This window comes from Diabrotica virgifera, chromosome 7, assembly GCF_917563875.1.
Source record: "Diabrotica virgifera virgifera chromosome 7, PGI_DIABVI_V3a".
NCBI classification, from domain to species: domain Eukaryota; kingdom Metazoa; phylum Arthropoda; class Insecta; order Coleoptera; family Chrysomelidae; genus Diabrotica; species Diabrotica virgifera.
Window position 1 is genome coordinate 100961279 of NC_065449.1, and position 20486 is coordinate 100981764.

Below are 20486 nucleotides of genomic sequence, written 5' to 3' on the forward strand. Positions count from 1 at the left end.
CCTATAGTTATACAACATCCCTATAACATTCGAAAGAGGAACCTGTGTTTAGTATAATGATTTATTAATATACATGGTTCTATTTAAAATAAGCATTATATGGCACATTAAATAATCCAATAATGAAACTGTAAATTTTGAACACCCTATAAATAAATGTGTAATAATCAATCATGGAATACATTAATTATAAGATAATTACCAGACCGTACTGTCATAAAATGACAATGCGATACAATGACATTAATTAACTACATAAACTTTTTCTTTTATTTTCTCTAAGGTGTCTTCGTGGAATTCCCATTTGTAATTTTTCTCTTGTATTTTCTATTTCTCCTAGCGCTTCCAGACCTGCTTGTGACCTTGCTTTCTCTTATGTGTTCGTATGTACTGTTGATATTCTCCTCAAACCGAAATTCCACTAGCTTCTGATCTAATCTTCTTTGGTACAAGTTTCTTATGGAGTCGTCCTGAAGTAAGTGTATCTTCAGTCTTTTTTCTGTTGGTAATTCTTTAGGTGGTTCTTTGTTACTCTGTGCACTTTGGTGTACCCATGGTAGTTCTAATCTTGCTATCAGTAGTCTATGGTCGCTGCCGCATTCTGCTCCTCTTTGTACTCTTACGTCTCTTATTCGCATTGTGGTTTCTTTCTTCAGTATGATGTACACTATTTTATTGGGACACCCTGTATATTTCAAAATAATTCTAAAATGTAGCTTTTATCAACTTATAAACTACTACTTTCAATTTTTTTTCAAATCTTTTACCATTTTGCTGCATCTTCCGTCCGTTAGTGGTGACTCACCCTGTATATATCGTGAATATAATGAGTGATTCAAGTATAGAATTTATTCAATATTTACAATATCATTATTATCAAATATTTATGTTTAGGTAATCACTTATGTTTTGTAAAATCCTCATTTATGCGTGTGAACCTTTTGAAATTTTAAAATTACCTAATTAAAAAAAGAAAAATGACGTTTTTGATGGGGGAATGGTGAAGGGGAATAGTGGGTTAAAATTGAGCTGGTTCCTATTCTATAATCAAATGACGTGTAAAAAATTGAATTCTAGGAAGTGAGGGCATTTTGTTTATTGTAACGGGGGGTTCCCTTTAATTTATTTATTTCATCCATAAGAGGAAAGTTTGATGCGCCACTGTCGGCATAGTGCTCATACGTTTTCTTTTAGGTTCTACTAGTAAGTTATGGACTCTAACGGTGCCTAAAATGATTAGCAAATTTTACCTATTCCGGCTCTTAGGCAATCATGTTTAATTAATAACATAAAAAATATTTCGCACAATTATATCTAATATATTTATAGGTCTGGATCCCGCGTATGAAAAAAAAGTTGATTAATAGCAAGCTGAAAATGTGTTAATAGCTTAAGGGTGTCTAGTCGGACAAACTTTGATGTATGGGAACACTGGAACAGGGGAAGTTTTAATTGTGGAACAGGTTAAAAACTTGGAACGTCAGACCATGAAAACGTTTCATGTATTTTGTCGGACAGAACTTCCAATTGATTTGTTACCCTTTTATTAAACTCTCATGCAAAAATCAGAGTGCTATTTGTCACCTGTCATAATTCCTGTCAATTGACATGTTCTACGTGTTCCACTCATTAAAATACCCAGTTGGTGATAAATAGCAAACTTATTTTTGCAGGACAGTTTAATGAAAGGGTAACAAATTAATTGGAAGTTCTGTCCGACAAAATACATGGGACGTTTTCGTAGTCTGACGTTCCAAATTTTTAACCTGTTCCACAATTAAAACTTTCCCTGTTCCAGTCTTCCCATACAACAAAGTTTGTCCAACTAGACACCCTTAAGCTATTAACAAGTCTGCTAACAAATCTAACAAATAATCTGTTAATCAACTTTTTTTTTCATACGCGGGATCCAGACCTATTATAATTTAGTAGTTATCTAATATTTTTTCACTCTATTGTTGTAGGCATTTCTCTAGACTGACGATATACTTCAAATCTGACCAGTTTATCCCAAGCCAACGAAACGAGCTCTACGGCTTCTTCGATTTTTTGTCGAACTTCGGGGGACTGCTAGGTCTATTCACCGGATTTTCATTACTCTCGGCAGTCGAAGTCGTATACTTCATTAGCGTCCGACTGTATTACAATTACAAAATCTATGGTGATTATTCTGGACCACCACCAAGAACCGAAGTTTAAACGAAATTATTGAATATGGTTTAAACGAAATCAATAAATGTGTCTAAACTATATAGTCTAGGTCTGGGCAAGCTAGGTCACCGTGGCTTTTTCAATTTTTGGTTGCTGAATACGAATTTCAAGGGTGGATTTCGATCCGAGTGGTCAAACAATTGAGGGGGTTAGAAGTAAAAGGGTATAAGTGCACTTTTTTGAAATTTTACTCTAAGTACGGATTCGCATACTTAAATGGTATTAGAACTTTGTGGTAAAACGATTTAAGCATATTTCGTCCTATAGTCGCCATCTATCGCCATTACATTTAGTTCACTGAAAACAATTGCAGTTTGCTTTGGTAGTAAACAGGTTTAACCGTGCGCTTGAACCGTTTTACCACAAAACTATTTTTGGTATTCTGTAAAAACAAATAGTAATAAACGGGTTTAAGTGCGCTTGAACCCTTTTAGCACAAAACTATTTTAGTATTCTGTAATGTGTAAACCCGTGTTAATACAGGATTATTTTTTAAATAAATAAATACTAGATTTGTGACCAATTATGAAGACCAATTAAGTATTATGCAACGTGCCAGTTGTAGTTACACCGTTGACTGATAAATATACTGGAAGATACGAAACTAAATGAGCGTTTATGTACGACACCAGTGGTTTTAGAAATAGATGGCGTTAGCAGCTTTCTAGGTACGAGATTGAATTATTTACCTGAGACAACGATGAGACGTATTCAGGTAGCTTTGGTTATCGGAATTTGGGGTCGGTCGGGTCGAACGGATTATAATAAAAATTATTTATTTCTTTTGATGCATTTAAATTTGAGTTCTCATTCAACGATAACAATGGAAATCTTTAAAATAATTATTGGAGTGTACCTATGTATTACTTTCTAAAAACTCGTTTTTAAATTAGCAAGAATAATTGTGGTTGTAATTTGTCTTTTAATTTAAATTCTTGAAACAAATCATTGAATATTCTAAAGTTTATTTAATAATTTTATATAATATATTGTTATGATCTGCTTCTTATTAATTTTATATTAATTATTATTTATTTGATTAATTATTTAATTGTCGCAAATCATACATAAAAAATGAATAAAAAATCTCAGGGTGCCTTTTTATAATATCAAGAAAATGTCTAAATTATCTTACGTTATACTTATCTTCTCTCGTGGGTTCAGTATCTCTTAGTTGATCCTAATCGGGATAAAATAGGGAAAAGAAATAAAGCAAAATATAAAATAAACATACAGAATTGTCTTTTATTTATCAAAATCTATACTCTAAAAATCTATCAAATCTAAAACCTGTGGACACAGATGTCCGAATGAAATTTCTACCATTTAAATTTATTCTAGTTAAAAAAAAACAATTTATCGGTTTGTTCCCGATGACTTTGGTACAACAAAATAAACAAAACCAAATTATGTATTCGCAAGATTAGCTATACTCCCTATTTACTTTCTGAAATATTGGAATTTTAATTCCTACGCTTTTTACGCAAAATATTAGTTTCCGAACATAAAAATATCTTTCACATAAGTTGACTGACCTTTTGCTTCACTCACTCTGATGTCTCCTCGTGACCCAAAACAGCTCTCCCTCGTTGACTATGTTAAAAGCTACTCATCAAAGCCCTCTCCATTCTCCAGCTTCAAAACTATCAGCATACCAGCACCAATTCTCCAACAAGCCAGGCCTCTTTTGACCAGTACTCGATTCAAACAAAACTCCAAAAATTATCTGCTCTCCTTCTCACAATAATACAGAATCAAAGAGGTATTTCGTCTCAATTTGATCTGTCTCTCGTTCTACTTTTCAGCACTATTCTCCACTATCAAACAACCACGGGTACTTGCTAACTATCTATCCACGAAAACGTCGAACTGCTCCTCGGCGATGCCAATAACATAATGCCTTCCTTTTCAAACTCACTCAATCATTCAAACCACTTTTCCCCTTCCAAATTGCCAAGAATCAGAAGCATTTCTCTTTTCCATTCGATAAACAAACAGTCATTCTTTCAAAATTATTCCGACCATCTTAATTACTTTCGGGGAAACTCTACAAACATTTACTCGGGGTGAAACAAAGATATTAAAATTCCAAACTTTCTTTTAAACCATTTTTCTAAAAAATGATAATTACCTCTACCTGTGGATTCTATAGTTCCCGTAATAAACAATCTTTTTCCATTTTAAACCTAAATACATCGTTCTTTTCACTTTAATTATTCACAAAAGTCTTTAATGGTTCATCGGAAAGCTCATTAAAAAAAAGAAATCCACTTACATCCAAACTAAATTCTAATAAATATTTACAGATTTACAGGGTGTATCAAATTTATGTGCTCGCGTTATTTAAAAAAAAATTAATTTAATTTTCATTTTGCCTTTGATTGATAAATTGAAAACACAATAATATATAATAATATAATTTATTTAACAAAAAATTTATTTAACGAGAAAAATACTCACTGGGTTATTTTAGATATTGTAAATTTCTTATTTGCCTCATAATCTCGATACAAAATTAGGTAGTTATTTTCGTTAATTACAGTCTCTTCTGATGATTGTATATTTTGTTTGGAGATATTGCAACCGTATTTACTTAAATGAAATTGACTTAGTAACCCGCTCGGCCACTTTAAACTCTTCGAGAGAAAAATGGTAAGGACTCGTACAATTTCTTCCAAGTTTTTTCGTGCGGTCGATATTTTCCGAATTAGGGGGAAAATAGTGACTAATATAAGTATAATTATTGAATTATTTATTATAAACTTTACTTCTTAAAGGCGCCGTGTATTTCTGCGTAGGCGTCCACCGTGCATTGTATTGTCAGGTGAGATATTAGATAGTCACGATTACATTATTCTATTAAGAGTAATTTCATTAATATCATTTGGCGAATATTACCCAGCCATGACATCTTTTTCTAGACCTCTCTTACCCTCTATGTTTCCTTCGAGTTCCAGTTGCCGACAAGTATATCGTTCTCTTCGCAATATGTCCCTAAGTATGTCCATGATATTTTAAGCATTCGGTGCAGGCACCTCATTTCAAAGACTTCAAGCTTGTTAGGAGCTGGCCTTTATTATCCATGCTTTCATTCCATACAAGAGAACAAGCCAAACGTAACACTTTAGCGTATTGTTTGTATCTCAGGTTGAAACCCAACTTTCAGTGAACAGTCATAAGAGTTTGGAAGTCGGCATCCCATTGTTTATGAGAGATATTTTTCATTAAGGTGAGCCCGTTTGAACTGACAGTCGGAGTGGGTGTATATTGTCTTACCAAGATAGACGATTATCCAGTTTTATTCCCAAGAAGTTAATCAATTCTGAATAATTTATTGTAAACTCTTTAGGAACTACTTATTAACTTTGGCTCTCAGAACGAATTTCGAATAAACAATAAGTTCTTTAGACACAAAGATCAACAAAAATATACATTCAAAAATACAAGAGCACACAGATCCGATATTGATTATATATTGAAAAACAGAAACATCCATCATTCTCAAGTACTAGACATAATATGTTTAAGTGCAGCTAATATCGGAAGTGATCACAACCTAGTACTTGGAAAAATCAGAATACATCTACAAAAAAACAGGAAAAAAGACCCTATTAAATGTGAGGCAAGAATAAAGGTAGAACAGCTACAAGACTTGTCAACACGAGATCTATACCAGAAAAGACTGCAAAAAGTACTGAACGAAAACTACATAACACCAGATGAAGACATAGAAGAAAGTTGGAGGAAGATTAGAGATAATATCAAAATGGCAGCAACGGACGCACTTGGAGAACGTAAGATAAGTAAACATATACGAAAGAAAAGGAGAACACCATGGATCTGTGAAGAAATAAAAATAAAATGCCAAGAAAAAAAGAAAATCTAGCTAGACTACAAATTCAAAAGAACGAGACAAACATATGAAGAATATAAAAGAGTTTGAAATGAGTTAAACTCAATAGTAAGAAGGAATAAAACAGAACATTGGTAAGCATTTTCAAAAGAGATGGAGCACGACTTATACGGGATGCAAAACGAAATGTGGAAAATGATAAGAGGTCAAACAGCAGAGATGAAGGAATTGATAGAAGTAAAACATATTGATACAAATACATGGACAACTTACCTAGAAAACCTGTATCAAACAGCTAATCATGAAGAACTGGAAAACCAGGATTAGAATCGGATGAGCAAACAGAAATTAAAGAGGAAAATATAACAAACGCCTTAAAACAGATGAAAAATCGAAAAGCACCAGAGAAAGATTGAATAGCTAATGAACTTTTAAAATACGGAGGAGAGAGACTTCGCAAAGAACTGAATATCCTGATAAGTAAAATAATAAATACAGGAAGAATTCCAGAAGAATGGAGTACCACTCAGATGATAGCGTTATTTAAGAAAAGTGATAGGGCAGACCCCAGTAGAGCACTATACTGAAACTCACAACAAAAATACTGATGAAGAAAATAATGGCGTGCATAAATATATCGGTTTAACAACAAGGATTTAGAAGTGGAAGATCATAACGATGCAGTTTTTGTGATAAGACAAATAGCGGAAAAATCATTAGAATATAACAAGCGAGGGTTTTTCTCTTTTATATACCTAGAGAAAGCGTTTGATAGAATACAATTAAAAGATGTGATACACCTACTATATGAAAAAAATTTACCACTGGATATTATAAAACTGACAGAAACCATTTAAGTACGAAATAAAATAGGAATGAAAGTCAATGGAATACTAACAGAACCCATATAGAAGCAAACACAGGAATCAAGCAAGGAGATTCACTAAGTCCTCTACTGTTTAAAATAACGCTAGATGCAATAATAGAACAAGTGAAGAAAAAAAGAGGGTAAAAAATAGGCGATAAAGAGATAAAAATACTCTGTTACGCTGATGACACCGTGTTAGTAGCAGAGTGCGAAGACGACCTACAAAGATTACTGCACGAATTCAACATTAACGCAAAAGAAATGAATATGAAAATATCAGCCCAAAAAACAAAAAGCTTAGTAATATCCAAAGAACCAATAAGATGCAAATTGGACTTAGACAATAAAAGTAAATACCTGGGAATTATTCTATCAGCCGAAAATAATATCGAAGAAGAGGTTAAAGACTAATAATTAAAGCCAGTAGAACGGCCGGATGCCTAAACGACACAATTTGGAAAAACAAACATCTTAGAGTGGAAACAAAGGACCGAATATATGTCATTTGACTGAAGTTATTAGACCAGTTATGACTTACACTGCCGAAACAAGACCAGATGCAAGCAAAATACAAAGACGTCTGGAGACCAACGAAATGAAGATCTTAAGAAGGATTGCTGGAAAAGGACTACGGGATAGGGTAAGAAGTCAGGAAATCAGATGCATATGTGGGGTAGACAATATAAATACCTGGGTAAAGAATAGAAAAGAAAAGTGGAATGAACACATAAGCAGGATGTCTGAATCAAAGATAGTAAGAATAGCCAGGGACAAGTCACCGTTAGGCAGAAGAAGTATAGGACGCCCAAGGAAAAGATGGAATGACAACTTAGGGGCAGAATGAAAGGCACCATTGAAGAAAAACAGGCAGTACTACCTATATAAAGAAGAAGACGAAGAAGAAATTCTTTAGGTAGATTTTTGGTAGTATAATGTGCTTCTTTCGAGTTTTACTGAAGATTATTGTTTTCGTTTTAGTGGGAGAAAATTCTAGGCCAGTAGTGTTCGACCAATTCTCTAATTTCTAAATGACTAGTGGGTTAAGTGATTTAGCGATGTCATTGATGGCAATAAGGAAAAGTGCAACGAGTAGACCATTGAGGAATGTCGTTTAATTGGATTTTTGAGTCTAAAAGAACGTTATATATTCGAATAAGTTTCATCTATATAGGAAATTACTAATAGATTTTATATTTCCTGGAATTTACCAACTTAATAGAATTCTTACATCTAATCCCCAAATGGCACGCATTATAAAATATAATAAAAGATAGCCATAAGCCAAACATACTTGATCACATCCAAATGACCCATGAATTACAGATTCAATATCCACTAGGTTGTCTAATGTAGATGTAGACTTTCTAAATCCACTTTGTATAAGGCTAGGTAGCTATAATAACAATAAGTCTAATACTATCTAGTATCTATCAAGTGGATAAACTGATTAAATTTACCAAGTTTTGTTCTATTGAGTTTTTTCACTAAGCTAATACTTTTCGAGTTATTTGCGAGTGAATATGTTCGTTTTTTAACAAAAAAAAAACACGTTTTTAGACAGTTTTACGCAAATAACACAATAAGTAAGTATTTTATCGAAAAAAGTATTCAATAAAAATATAATTTATAAAAAATTTAAAAAAATGTCTGTATCAAGTCTTTATACTCAGTAGAAGCAGAGTTGTAGCTAATGAAAAGTAAGTTCTTATTCGTCAAATTCCAAATCGAATATTTCAACGTGAAATAACCAAAAAATGAAGCACATTTCTGGGAAAACTCATCGCAACTTTTTTAAAGTGTTTAAAAAAGCTTTGTTTTTGTTTTTAAAAAAGTTTCTAGCATTAAAGTAAGCACGTTACGCTGAAAATAAAGTTGGTCCTTTTTTGTAAAAGATAGTTTTAAAAAAGCGTGAAAAAGCATTTTTGTTACAAAAAAAAGGGATCAACTTTATTTTATGCTTAACTTGTTTACTTCTCATACTAGAAACTCAAAAAAATAAAGCTGTTTTTAAACTTTTTAAAAAAGTTATGATGAGTTTCCCCCGAAAGGTTCTTAATTTTTTGGTTATTTCATGTAGAAATATTCAATTTTGAATTTGACAAATAATAAGAACCTACTTTTCATTAGCTACAACTCTGTTTTTACTGGGTCTACGACTTCATATGTCATATTTATATAAAACATATTTTTCCCTTTTTGATAAGCTGTATTTTTGCTATGAATGTTTTTTTTTGTGAAATACTTCCTTTTTAAGAGGATCGGTACGTATTTTCGGCTGCAATGCTATTCAAATGGGGATTCATTTTTTTCGAATCCTGAAAAAACTAATAAGTATTTTTGAAAAATTTAAACGCAGAATGAAAGATTACGTTATTAGCGAGGGCCGAAAGTCCCTGAGAACTTCTATAATGTTTATTTTAATAAGTTACAGGGGTGAAAAACTAAGCGAAAATTTAGTGTGATTTTTAATTTCAAATATCTCACTCAAAATAAACTTTTTATTTATTCTAAGGGACTTTCGGCCCTCGGTAATAATTTAATCTTTCATTCTGCGTTTAAATTTTTCAAAAATATTTATTGGTTTTTTCAGGATTCGAAAAAAATGAACACAATGCCGTGGTAATATTTTCCAAATCTATCTTTGTCTTACAACGCACTCAGCCGAATATAATATTGTCAGCATATATTGTCAGTCAGACACTGACAATCAGTGACAATTTTAAATATTTGACATTGCATCGGGAATATTTTAAGTTATTGATTAAATATTATTGATATATAGTGTATTTGATAAATAATTGATTTAAGACGTGAACTTAATAAAAAGTTATTTATTGTGTATTATTTGTGAAAGATCCAAGAAGAGAATACATCAGGATAATATATTCTGTGATCCAAGTATTTTGTTGTTAAAGATGTTCAAAATTGTAAGCGTTCCATAACAATATATTATTGAAAAATCACTTTAACACTTTTCCTCTTTTCTTGATTGATTATTAGTTTTTGTTGTACACATAAATTATTACAATCACTGAATACATAGTTAGTGAAAAAATTATCACATTTATTATTAACTGAATTAATAATTTGCAATTATAAAAATAACAGTTATCCAAGAACATTCAAAAGCCATCTCTTTAAATTAATGATGGCATTTTCAAGTAGAGTGACATTCTAGTAGTAATGTTTATATATCCATACCAGTGTGAATTTTACTACACGTAATTTGTCGTGTAAAGACAGAAAAAATATGGATACATGTAAAATATTTGCGAATTATGTACCCATAGCCTTAAGTTATTTGCGAAAATCCGTCTAAAAACGTACTATTTTTTGAGAAATGAATATATTCACTCGCAAATTATTTACTTGTGAGGTCAAGACTAGTGAAAAAAAACTCTATAGTCAATTTATATTTTCAACATTTTTGCAGAAACAAAAACAAAAAAAATAATACAGATTAATATGATAGTGACTGCTGCGTTAAAATTTTGAATACGGGCCACGTAAAATAACCGCGTGTTCTTGGCTAGTTCCTTGAGTAGGGAGAATTTTACACTTCCCTCTAAGGCTAGTTCCAACAAATTTAAGCTAGGCGCGCCACTATACGGGCAGGTTTTAAAGACAACAAAATAATGCATAGGCTTTCGTATCTTTCCGTATTTATCAATCAACGGTTACACTGTGGATAACAGCTGTGACAAAAATGATTATTAATATGTAGTTAACATCTGCACTTGAACCGTTTTACCAGTAACATTTATCCACATTAAGTACCGATTCAAGTACATTTTTTTAATAATTGAAAAAAGGAAGGATATAGTAAAAGTAATAATATACCCTTATATTTTTATCATTTTATAGTACATTGTACACTAGACATATTTTAGTTTAATGACTCCTAGAATTTATAAAACTCAAACAACTTTGAAGCTGATTATCTCAGAACTATCAAAACTGCACTTTAGTGTCCACAGTCATATAAACCCAAATGAACAAGAACAACAAAACTGCACTTAAACCCTTTTACGTCTAGCCCCCTCGATTGTTATAAATAATTTAATTATTTATAAGGCTCTAGCTCTAACACTAAAAAAGATAAAAAATGTACTCCAATAATACAGCATAGCCCGAAATAAACGGTACTGAAACGGAAACATAGGTTTCTCTTTCTGCACGCTGTCATACCCAAATTAACTTGTATAGCGTGCAGAAAGAGAAACCTATGTTTTAGTTTCAGTCGTGTTTATTTCGGGCTATACTGTACTTAGTGGTTACAAAATAAGTATTTTTTGCAGCTTTTTCAATCGTAACTCGGCTTTGACTCAGGAAAATGAGATTTAATTTATAGACTTTCACACAAAATGTGTTAAATTACTTTATGTTCATTTGTATTAAAGTTATACCCGTTTAAAGTTACAATTTTATTTAAAAATTTATAAATTCATTTATACTTGAATTGAATATTTTGAGCTATGGGAAATGTTCGTAGGATTATGTTTGGCCAAAATATCGATATTTTAATAGCGCACTTTGAGGTGCAACGTTCAAAGCAAAGCAAAGAAAAGGTATATACTTACTTAAGCCGTCCTCTTATGCCTTACGGTGTCGAGTTAAGTGGAGAAATCAGACGTCTCCATGCCTTTCAGTCAATAGCTAGTCTCTCTGCTTCTCTCCACTCAATATTTCTTTTGCGCAAGCCTTTCCAATATCCGCGTTCCATGTTCTTACTGGCCTGTCTCTTCGTCGTTTGTTGTCGGATGCAGCTTTTCATACCCTCTTTACAGTTTTACCTTCACTCATTTTCGCCAGATGTCCGAACCACGATAACTGTTTCGTTTCAAGTGTGTCTAAGGTCATTCCGATATCGCACCTTTCACGTATTACGTCGTTTCTTATACGATCACGTCTGGTCACCCGGTTACCGCTAGCAAATATCGCATTTCGCATACTTGAATTTTACTATGGATGTTTTCGTTCACTGTCCACGTTTTCCTACCTTAAAGTAGCACCGGCTGGTATACAGTTTGAAATACTTTCATTTTTGTTTTCATACTTACTTCCTTCTTTCTAGTAAAACTTTTATTTAATGCATATTATAATTTTGTTGCACTCATTACCCTGCTGTTTATTTCTGGTTCTATATTTCCTTTTCTATTTGTTGTTGATCCTAGATACTTGAAATCCTCTACTCGTGTAATGATCTCATTATTTAGCTTTACATTTATTTGAGTTTTCGATATTACTAAAGCTTCTGTTTTTTTAATATTTATTTTCATCCCGGATTTCTTAAAAGCTTCATTCCAAACATTCACATTCACTTGCACGCCCTTTTCTGATTTTACCACAACTACCAGGTCATCGGCCATATATCAACTCTGACACGTACACTTGTTGAAGTTTATACATCCCGACCCTAGTTCTGTTTACCTTACCCCTGCATTTTTTGCAATTTAAGGTCGCGTCATATTATAATGCACGTCGCGTTTTCGGCACGTAGCGTTTCGTTTGCGAAAAATATAATTTAATGGTTTTTAAATTGAACCATTCATATTGTGCGTATAAGACACGTAACGTAGCGTATAAGACACGTTACGTCTGCGTTCGGTTCATTCGAAAACAATATTTTTCGGATGTTGACAGCTACGGGTCGTTTTCCCCTCGTTGTTTATTTAGGTATTTCTTTGAATTTGATACAGAGTATTTAGACCGGTCAGTATCGTCGCCCTCGCTAGCGAAATTATTCCTATTCGATTTTTTGCACAAATTTACTCAAAGAGAGGTTCTTATAACATATCCACAGGGTGCCAGACGGTGCCGTGGTCGAAAAATTGTTTAAACAATCTTTTTTAAACAAATTCACAAAAATATTTTTTCATTCGAGCAATATTTTTTTAGATAATTTGGGTAATTCTGAGCAAAAAAGGTTTCTTGTCATTTTTCTCAAAAATTGCGAAAATGGCTATTTTCAAGGCTTAATAACTCGATTAAAAATTATTATTATGAATTTCAGTAAGTGACCAAATCAAGTTTCAAACAACTACTTCAAGGTCCTGAAGAGATTTTTGTCATTATTTTATTACAAAGCTGTTATTTTTAACTATTAACAATTACCGCTATAGTCCAACTGTATCGTCGCCCTCGTTAGCGAAATTAGATTTTTTTGCACAAACTTACTCAAAAAGAGGTCCTTATAACACATAAACAGGGTTCCGGGCGGTGCCGTGGTCTAAAAATTGTTTAACAATTTTTGTTAAACAAATTCACAAAAATAATTTTTTATTAATAATTTAATTAAACCCAAATTAATAATAATTTGAGTTATTCTGGGCAAAAAAGGTCTCTTGTGATTTTTCTCTAAAATTGATTGTTGTCGAGTTATATGGCCATTTCCGCATTTTTGCAAGATACGTTTTTTACTAAGAATAACCCAAATTATCTAAAAAAAAATCGTTCGTAATGAAACAATTATTTTTGTGAATTTGTTTAATAAGAATTGTTAAAACAATTTTTTGACAAGGGCACCGCCCGGCACCCTGTGGATGTGTTTATTATAAGGACTCTTTTGAGTAAGTTTGTGCAAAAAAATCTAATCGAAATAGTTTCGCTAACGGGGGCGACGATACAGTTGGACTATAGCGCTAATTGTTAATAACTAAAAATAACAGCTTTGTAGTAAAATAATGACAAAAATCTCTTTGGGACCTTGAAGAAGGGGTTTGGAACTTGATTTGGTCACTTATTGAAATTCATAATAATACTTTTAATCGAGTTATTAAGCCTTGAAAATGGCCTTTTCGCATTTTTCAAATTTTTAATCGCATGTAACTCGACAACAATCAATTTTAGAGAAAAATGACAAGAGACCTTTTTTGCCCAGAATGACCCAGTTTATCTAAAAAAATATTGCTCGAAATGAAAAAAATATTTTTGTGAATTTGTTTAAAAAAAAAGTGTTTAAACAATTTTTCGACCACGGTACCGCCCGGCACCCTGTGGATATGTTATAAGGACTTCTTTTTGAGTAAGTTTGTTTAAAAATATCGAATCGGAATAATTTCGCTAGCCGGGGCGACGATACTGCCCGGTCTAATTTAAAAAGTAGTTTTCGAGGCAATTTGTCATGTAAACATGTGTTGTGACAATAAACACATCTGCACCGCACCAAACTGAAACCAACGTAAACGTTCTATGTATGATGATGTGAATGGGCAGTCCGATTGCCGGTCTGCAAACGCTACGTGCCGAAAACGCGACGTGCATTATAATATGACGCGACCTTTAGTCCATTAGAGTGGTGAATATTAAAGGACTCAGAACACCATCTTGTCTTACACCTATACTTGTGTAGAATTCTAGAGATCAGCGGTTGTTCGTTCTTACATTATTAAGTGTATATTTATATACTCTTTATTGCTTGGATTAGCTTCGGTTTCACATTTCTACGGTTTGATATTTCCCAGATCTTATTACGCGGGGCACGATCAAATGCTTTTTACAGGTCCACAAAACAGAGAAACAACTTACTGTTGCGCTCTAGGGCTTTATCTGATAACTGTCTCACCATGAATGTGAGATCGATTGTACCTCGCCCTGGCTAAAGCCGCATTGGCTGTCATTCAGTGTGGCCTCGATATTTTCTCTCAGATTTTTCTCTAGTATTATTTCGTAGATTTTACTAGCAACTACCAACAATGATATTCCTCTGTAGTTAGATCACCTATGTTGATCACCTTTTTTGCATAATGGAAGAATTGTTGCAAGAGTCCAATCTCTAGGTATGCATTTGGTATGTCAACAGCTCCTTATGATCTTCCACAGTAATTGTAATTCTTTTCTTTTGATATATAATTAGTTCAGCCTTAATCTTTTTCTTCATTTAAATTGTACTCTACCCTATCATTATCTATTTCGTTGTTGTCTTCCATTAATAATTCCATAAAATATTCTCGTCATCTTTCCGTAATCTCTTCATTTTTTAATAATAAACCTCTTACTTCGTTTGATTTACTTTGTCTTAGATTTTTTAGAGTCCTATAGAGAAACTTCACATTACCCATAAATTCTTTATAACAATTGTTGTACCACTCGGATCAAATCCACCCTCGAAATTCGTAATCAGCAGCCAAAACTACCAACAAAAAAAACTTGGATGTGACCATCAGAATTCAAAAGACCAGACCAAAAGACCTAGCTGGCCACCATACTAATATTCGCACAAAAAATTTTCAGTTGTATTTGGATTTAGTGCCACCACTTATATTCAGTTCATATGAACGATTCATACTCTATTGTAATAATTGGTGTACGATCCCACGCATCATTCAGCTGTGAATTTGTTGTGTGTTTTGTGAGGCCACATCCACAATGGGCTTATGCAATAGTTACAAATATTGGATTCGGCACGCAAGTACAAATTCTTTAAAACAGCTCATAAAAAACAACCTTGTGTACCTGTATAAGTAAAAACAAAAAATATATTTAAAAGCAGTCATGTTCAAAGGTGATATACATATCTAAAGGATTTTAGGATTGATATCTATACAGAAACCCATCAAAATCAACTATAAAAATTAAGATTAGTTACTAACAGCGCAATAAAGAAAATTTCAAGTAACACCGATATGCTAGACCAAAAAAGTTACAATGACTTTAGAATGGGACAAATAAAACATAAAACTAACGAATCATACAGACCATTTGGTGTTTGATTAGATACATATACCCCAATCAAGGAAACGCTAAAATGAGCAACATTGCTTATGATAATGAGTTGCATTGCGACTGTAGAATGACGAATGACTGAATAAATCTGTGCGAATCAAGTGCATTAGGTGGGCAGCGGAAGAACAGTGTTGCCATTTATAATGCCTATATCTAATGTAAAGCTAAACAGTCTGTATTTATTTAGCATAGAACAAAATAATGCAATATAGCTTTACAATAAAATGATACTTATGGCACAGTGGATTACTTGCTTGCTGTGTGAAGAATGAAGTTGGACGTTGTTGGCTGCAGCTGATGTGGTAGGCCTTAGATATTGATCATTTGAATGTCTTCAAAAAGCCGTTGTGGTCTTGGCGACAGCTGCAGTCTTTAGTTGGTTAATTCTACATGGTAGTTACGCATCGTCGACGATGTAGGAAGATCAGGAAAAAATCCCTCCCGAAAGGGGGAACAAAAATTTCTTATTTAATCCAAAAAACTAGAATAATATATTCTATACTAGAGAGACCTCAAACGTTTTCAAAATGTCCTTACTATCTCTTCCAAAATTAAAATTATAAGGAAAATATTAATTAAAATAACAAATTGGCAACAATCAAGTAAATAAAAGTATTATTAAAAATATTTAGTTAAATTTAATCTAAGATACTAACTGCATAAAAGTTTAACAAAGTTAAAGGATATGTAGGCTGGAGAAGGTTGTGTATAAAAAGAAAAGTCCAAAAAATAGGAAATATAAAAAGACAATTATGAATATTGGTTAAATATTAACTGTAACAGTACTGATCCCAAGAGATTATAGAAGAAATAAAATGATCTTTGCAGTGAAATATGAACTTAAATTTACACAAGATGTTATAAAAATAACTTGACACTTCCATTTTAAGAGGTTGATATGACAATGAATGGAAGGGAATTCAAGGGTTGCCAACTGACAATTGAAGTGTGACACAGAACCATTAAAGTTAATATGTATGTGATTAAATTACCTATCTTTAAATACGGGTAAGATAAGAATAGAAGATACGCTCAAAAGATGAGCGAGGAAAGACTCCCTAAAAAAACAATGAGATGGATACCAACAGAAAAACGAAAAAGAGGAAGACCGAAAAAATCTTGGATTTGTGGTAGGTATAGGGAGATCTATGAGCGAAAGAGGATTATCCGATGAAGACTAGAACAGCCAGGGTATAGAATATTCAGCTAATAAAAATGAAAAGGACGCCAACTATTTTTTGAAGAAAAAATAGTAAAACCAAACAAAAAGTTAAGAAATTAATAAATTCAATAGAAATTGGAATAAAATAGTTATTTAAATACTCGTATAAATTAATAAAGATGTGACGTTTATAACGTATAATGTAAAGATATACAATATTACATAAATAAATATATGAAACAGGAACATTTTTAAGAAAAATTTAATGTTTCATTCTGATCAGCCTCAATTTGAATATCAACGCTAGCAACTAGGTGTGAACTGTTTGCTGGCAAACATTCAATTACTTGCAAAAAGTATTGATTGATGTGCAAGCTCTCATTGAAAGTGCGCCCATAGAACGTTTTTTGACGGTAAAATATTGAAAAACCTAAAAATTTTGAAGAACCGCTTAGATTGCCATGAAATTTGGCATACACATAGGTAACATATCAGTGAAAAAAATTGATATTGTGCCGATGTGTGCTTTTGCCCTGGGGTGACTTTCACCCCTTCTCGGTGGTGAAAAAATATACGTTCAAAATAAGTCCGGAAATGGATAAACTGGCTAATTCTAAGCAACTTTTGTTCTATAGGATTTTTTCACGAAGTTAATTCTTTTCGAGTTATTTGCGAGTAAATATGTTCATTTTTCAAGAAAAAACAACGTTTTTTGGAGGAATTCTGCAAATAACTCTAAAAGTAAGTATTTTATCGAAAAAAATATTATTAGTAAAATTATAGCCCATAAAAAAGTAAAAAAAATGGTGTACGTATGAGATCTTCTTTTACCTAGTAAAAGAAGAGTTGTAACTAATGAAAAATAGGTTAATATTCGCCAAATTCCAAATCGAATATTTCAACTTAAAATAACCAAAAAACGATGCACTTATTGGGCAAAACTCATTACAACTTTTTTAAAATGGTTAAAAAAAGCTTTATTTTTGTTTTTTAGAAAAGTTTCTAGCATCATAAGGAAGTTACGCTCAAAATAAAGTTGGTCCCTTGTTTTTTGGTAAAAAATCTTAAAATCACCCTTAATTATTAACATTCCAAGCGAAATTAATCGTTACCACTTCACAAGTTGCTTTACTCGTGTATGTTTTTTTTTATATGATATGTAAGTTTCATCAGTTCAAGGTGCTTATTTTTGAAGAGGCTGTGGTTGAAAGGGCTTGAACTAGTCAATAATCACGAGTGTATGCAAATTTTGAACAGCCATATCTTAACCAAAGTTTGCATTATAGAGAAACAAAAACAATCCAGAATATTCAGAAAAGTAAAACCTATATTTTTTTTATACTTTGTAACTTTTGGTACCACTAATAAATTTTTAGTTATTTAAAAAAAGATTTTTTAAAACATTTTTTAAAATAAGCTCTTTGAACCCATGAAACTTACAGATCATATAAATAATAAGTAAAGTAAATTGTGAAACGGTAACGATTTATTATTTGATTTAAGATTTGATTTTGATTTGATTTATTATTTGATTCTCATTAGGGGGTGATCCTTCCGAGTTTTTTTTTACCAAAAAATGGGACCAACTTTATTTTGAGCGCTTACTTCTGATGCTAGAAACTTTTTTATGAACCAAAAATAATATCTTTTAAACACTTTAAAAAAGTTGACATGAGTTTTCCCAAAAAAGTGCATCATTTTTTGGTTATTTCACGTTGAAAATACTTGCTTTAAAATTTGACAGATATGAACCTATATTTCATTAGTTACAACTAGACCTAAAGAGTTCATACATACACAATTTTTTTTACTTTTTTGGATGCCATATTTTTGTTAAGAATGTTTTATCGATAAAATACTTATTTTTGAGTTGTTTGCAAAAAACTGACCAAAAACGTGTTTTTTTTTGTTGAAAGATGAACATAATATTATTTACTCGCAAATAACTCGAAAAGTATTAACTTAGTGAAAAAATGTTATAGAATAAAAGTTGCTTAGAATTAGTCAGTTTATCCACTTGCGGACTTATTTTGAACATATTTTTTCACCCCCGAGAAGAGGTGATGCTCACCCTAGGGCAAAAGCACACATTGGCACAATATCACTTTTCTTTTTTGACATGTTACATATGCGTATGCCAAATTTCATGTCAATCGAAGCGGTTTTTAAAATTCAGGGCAAGAACCGTGAAACAATGTACTATTCTTTTTCTCATGAGCATCTTTCAGTGCGTTACAGTTTTTCGATTTCTTTCTAACTCATTAAATTGTATGTGACAGAAAAAAAGGCACGTCTGTGATTAGAGACGTTTATAACATTTATTCTAGTTGTCGATAGATGGCGGTATAATCGAAAATAAATTGTTTATAATATATCTACGAATATAATCTGTACAATTTATAAGACTATACAAATCAAAGAAAATGCCATTTTATAAATGTAATAAACACAATTGATTTGTTTTTATGCCAAATTGCAAATAAAATGTGATAACTGTCAGATTTAATTAAAATGTCATGTTAGAATAAATGTTATAAATGTGTATTATCATGGACTTACCTTTTTTTCTATCATTTGTGACGCACTGAAAACTGCTCTCATGAAAAGGACTTTACCAATGTGGATATGGCTTCTAGGTTTAGATATAACAAGAAATACTTAATTTTTAATAAAATATTTGATTCATGTTTGATTCATGTATAATATAAATGGCAGTTACTTTAAATCTACCTCTCCCGACAGTGATAACTTGTAGCTTTCATAAAATTATTTTTTCCACCTACCTCTACCGAAAGTATACTTTTCCGGACCTAATTGTAGGGAGCAAAGTTGTACTTTTCCTCCCTAGGGAGGAAAAGTAAAAGTGACATCATGGTATTTCATTCATGAAATATAACTTATTGACGCCCTGTAAAATATCTATTTTCTATTACGTAAGTATCTATACATTTTAACGTTTATTTAAAAACACTCTGTATTTTGCAGAATGGTAAAAAACAGTAAATTGTTATTCTGATTTAACAATGTTTACATTAATAATTTGACTTATATTTGACAGTTGACAGTTATATTGTACCTACTTGTTAGTTTTAGTTCTAATAAATTTTGTTGGTTAGTTACATAAATAAATTAAGTAAAAAATGATAAAATGACTTGATATTTGAGGAAGGTGGAAAAACCATATGTATAACATGGGAGTAAAGTGCCTTTTCCTCCCTTGAATGATTACTGCCCTCCGCTACGCGTCGGGCAGTAAACTTCATTCGGGAGGAAAAGAAGCACTTTCCTCCCTTGTTATACAAATAGCTATTACATTCTGTTAATACCAATAAAACATTCTGAGGTTATCACATGTTATATGTTATATTTAATGTTACTAATAAAATAAATAGTTAGTTTCATAAAATTGTGTGTACTTATTCCTTTTTAGAACAATTAAAAGAAAAATACATAAATGATTTGGAAGAAACGATAAGAACGAGCATAATCACTGCGATCAAAAATAACCCATATGTTGCTGAAACCGAAAAATAAAAAATAATCAAAGACAGAAGAAACACAGCAGATGATTAGGGACAGAAGCTGCACGGATAGAAATTCACTAGAATATAAGGAACTTAATAAGACAATAAAAACAGGAATAAGACAAGACATCAGGAACAACAATA

At 32.0% G+C, this 20486-nt stretch overlaps 1 protein-coding gene across 1 annotated transcript in view; it reads left to right on the top strand.

Annotated features, from left to right (window-relative positions):
* Positions 1–20224, top strand: part of LOC114336264 (pickpocket protein 28) — a 316523-nt gene extending 296299 nt beyond the window's left edge. The window contains exon 9 of the mRNA XM_050657303.1: positions 1965–20224. Within this exon, the coding sequence (XP_050513260.1) occupies positions 1965–2199 (235 nt within the window). The 3' untranslated portion in view covers positions 2200–20224. The remainder of the gene's footprint in view (positions 1–1964) is intronic.
* Positions 20225–20486: the final 262 nt, after the last annotated feature.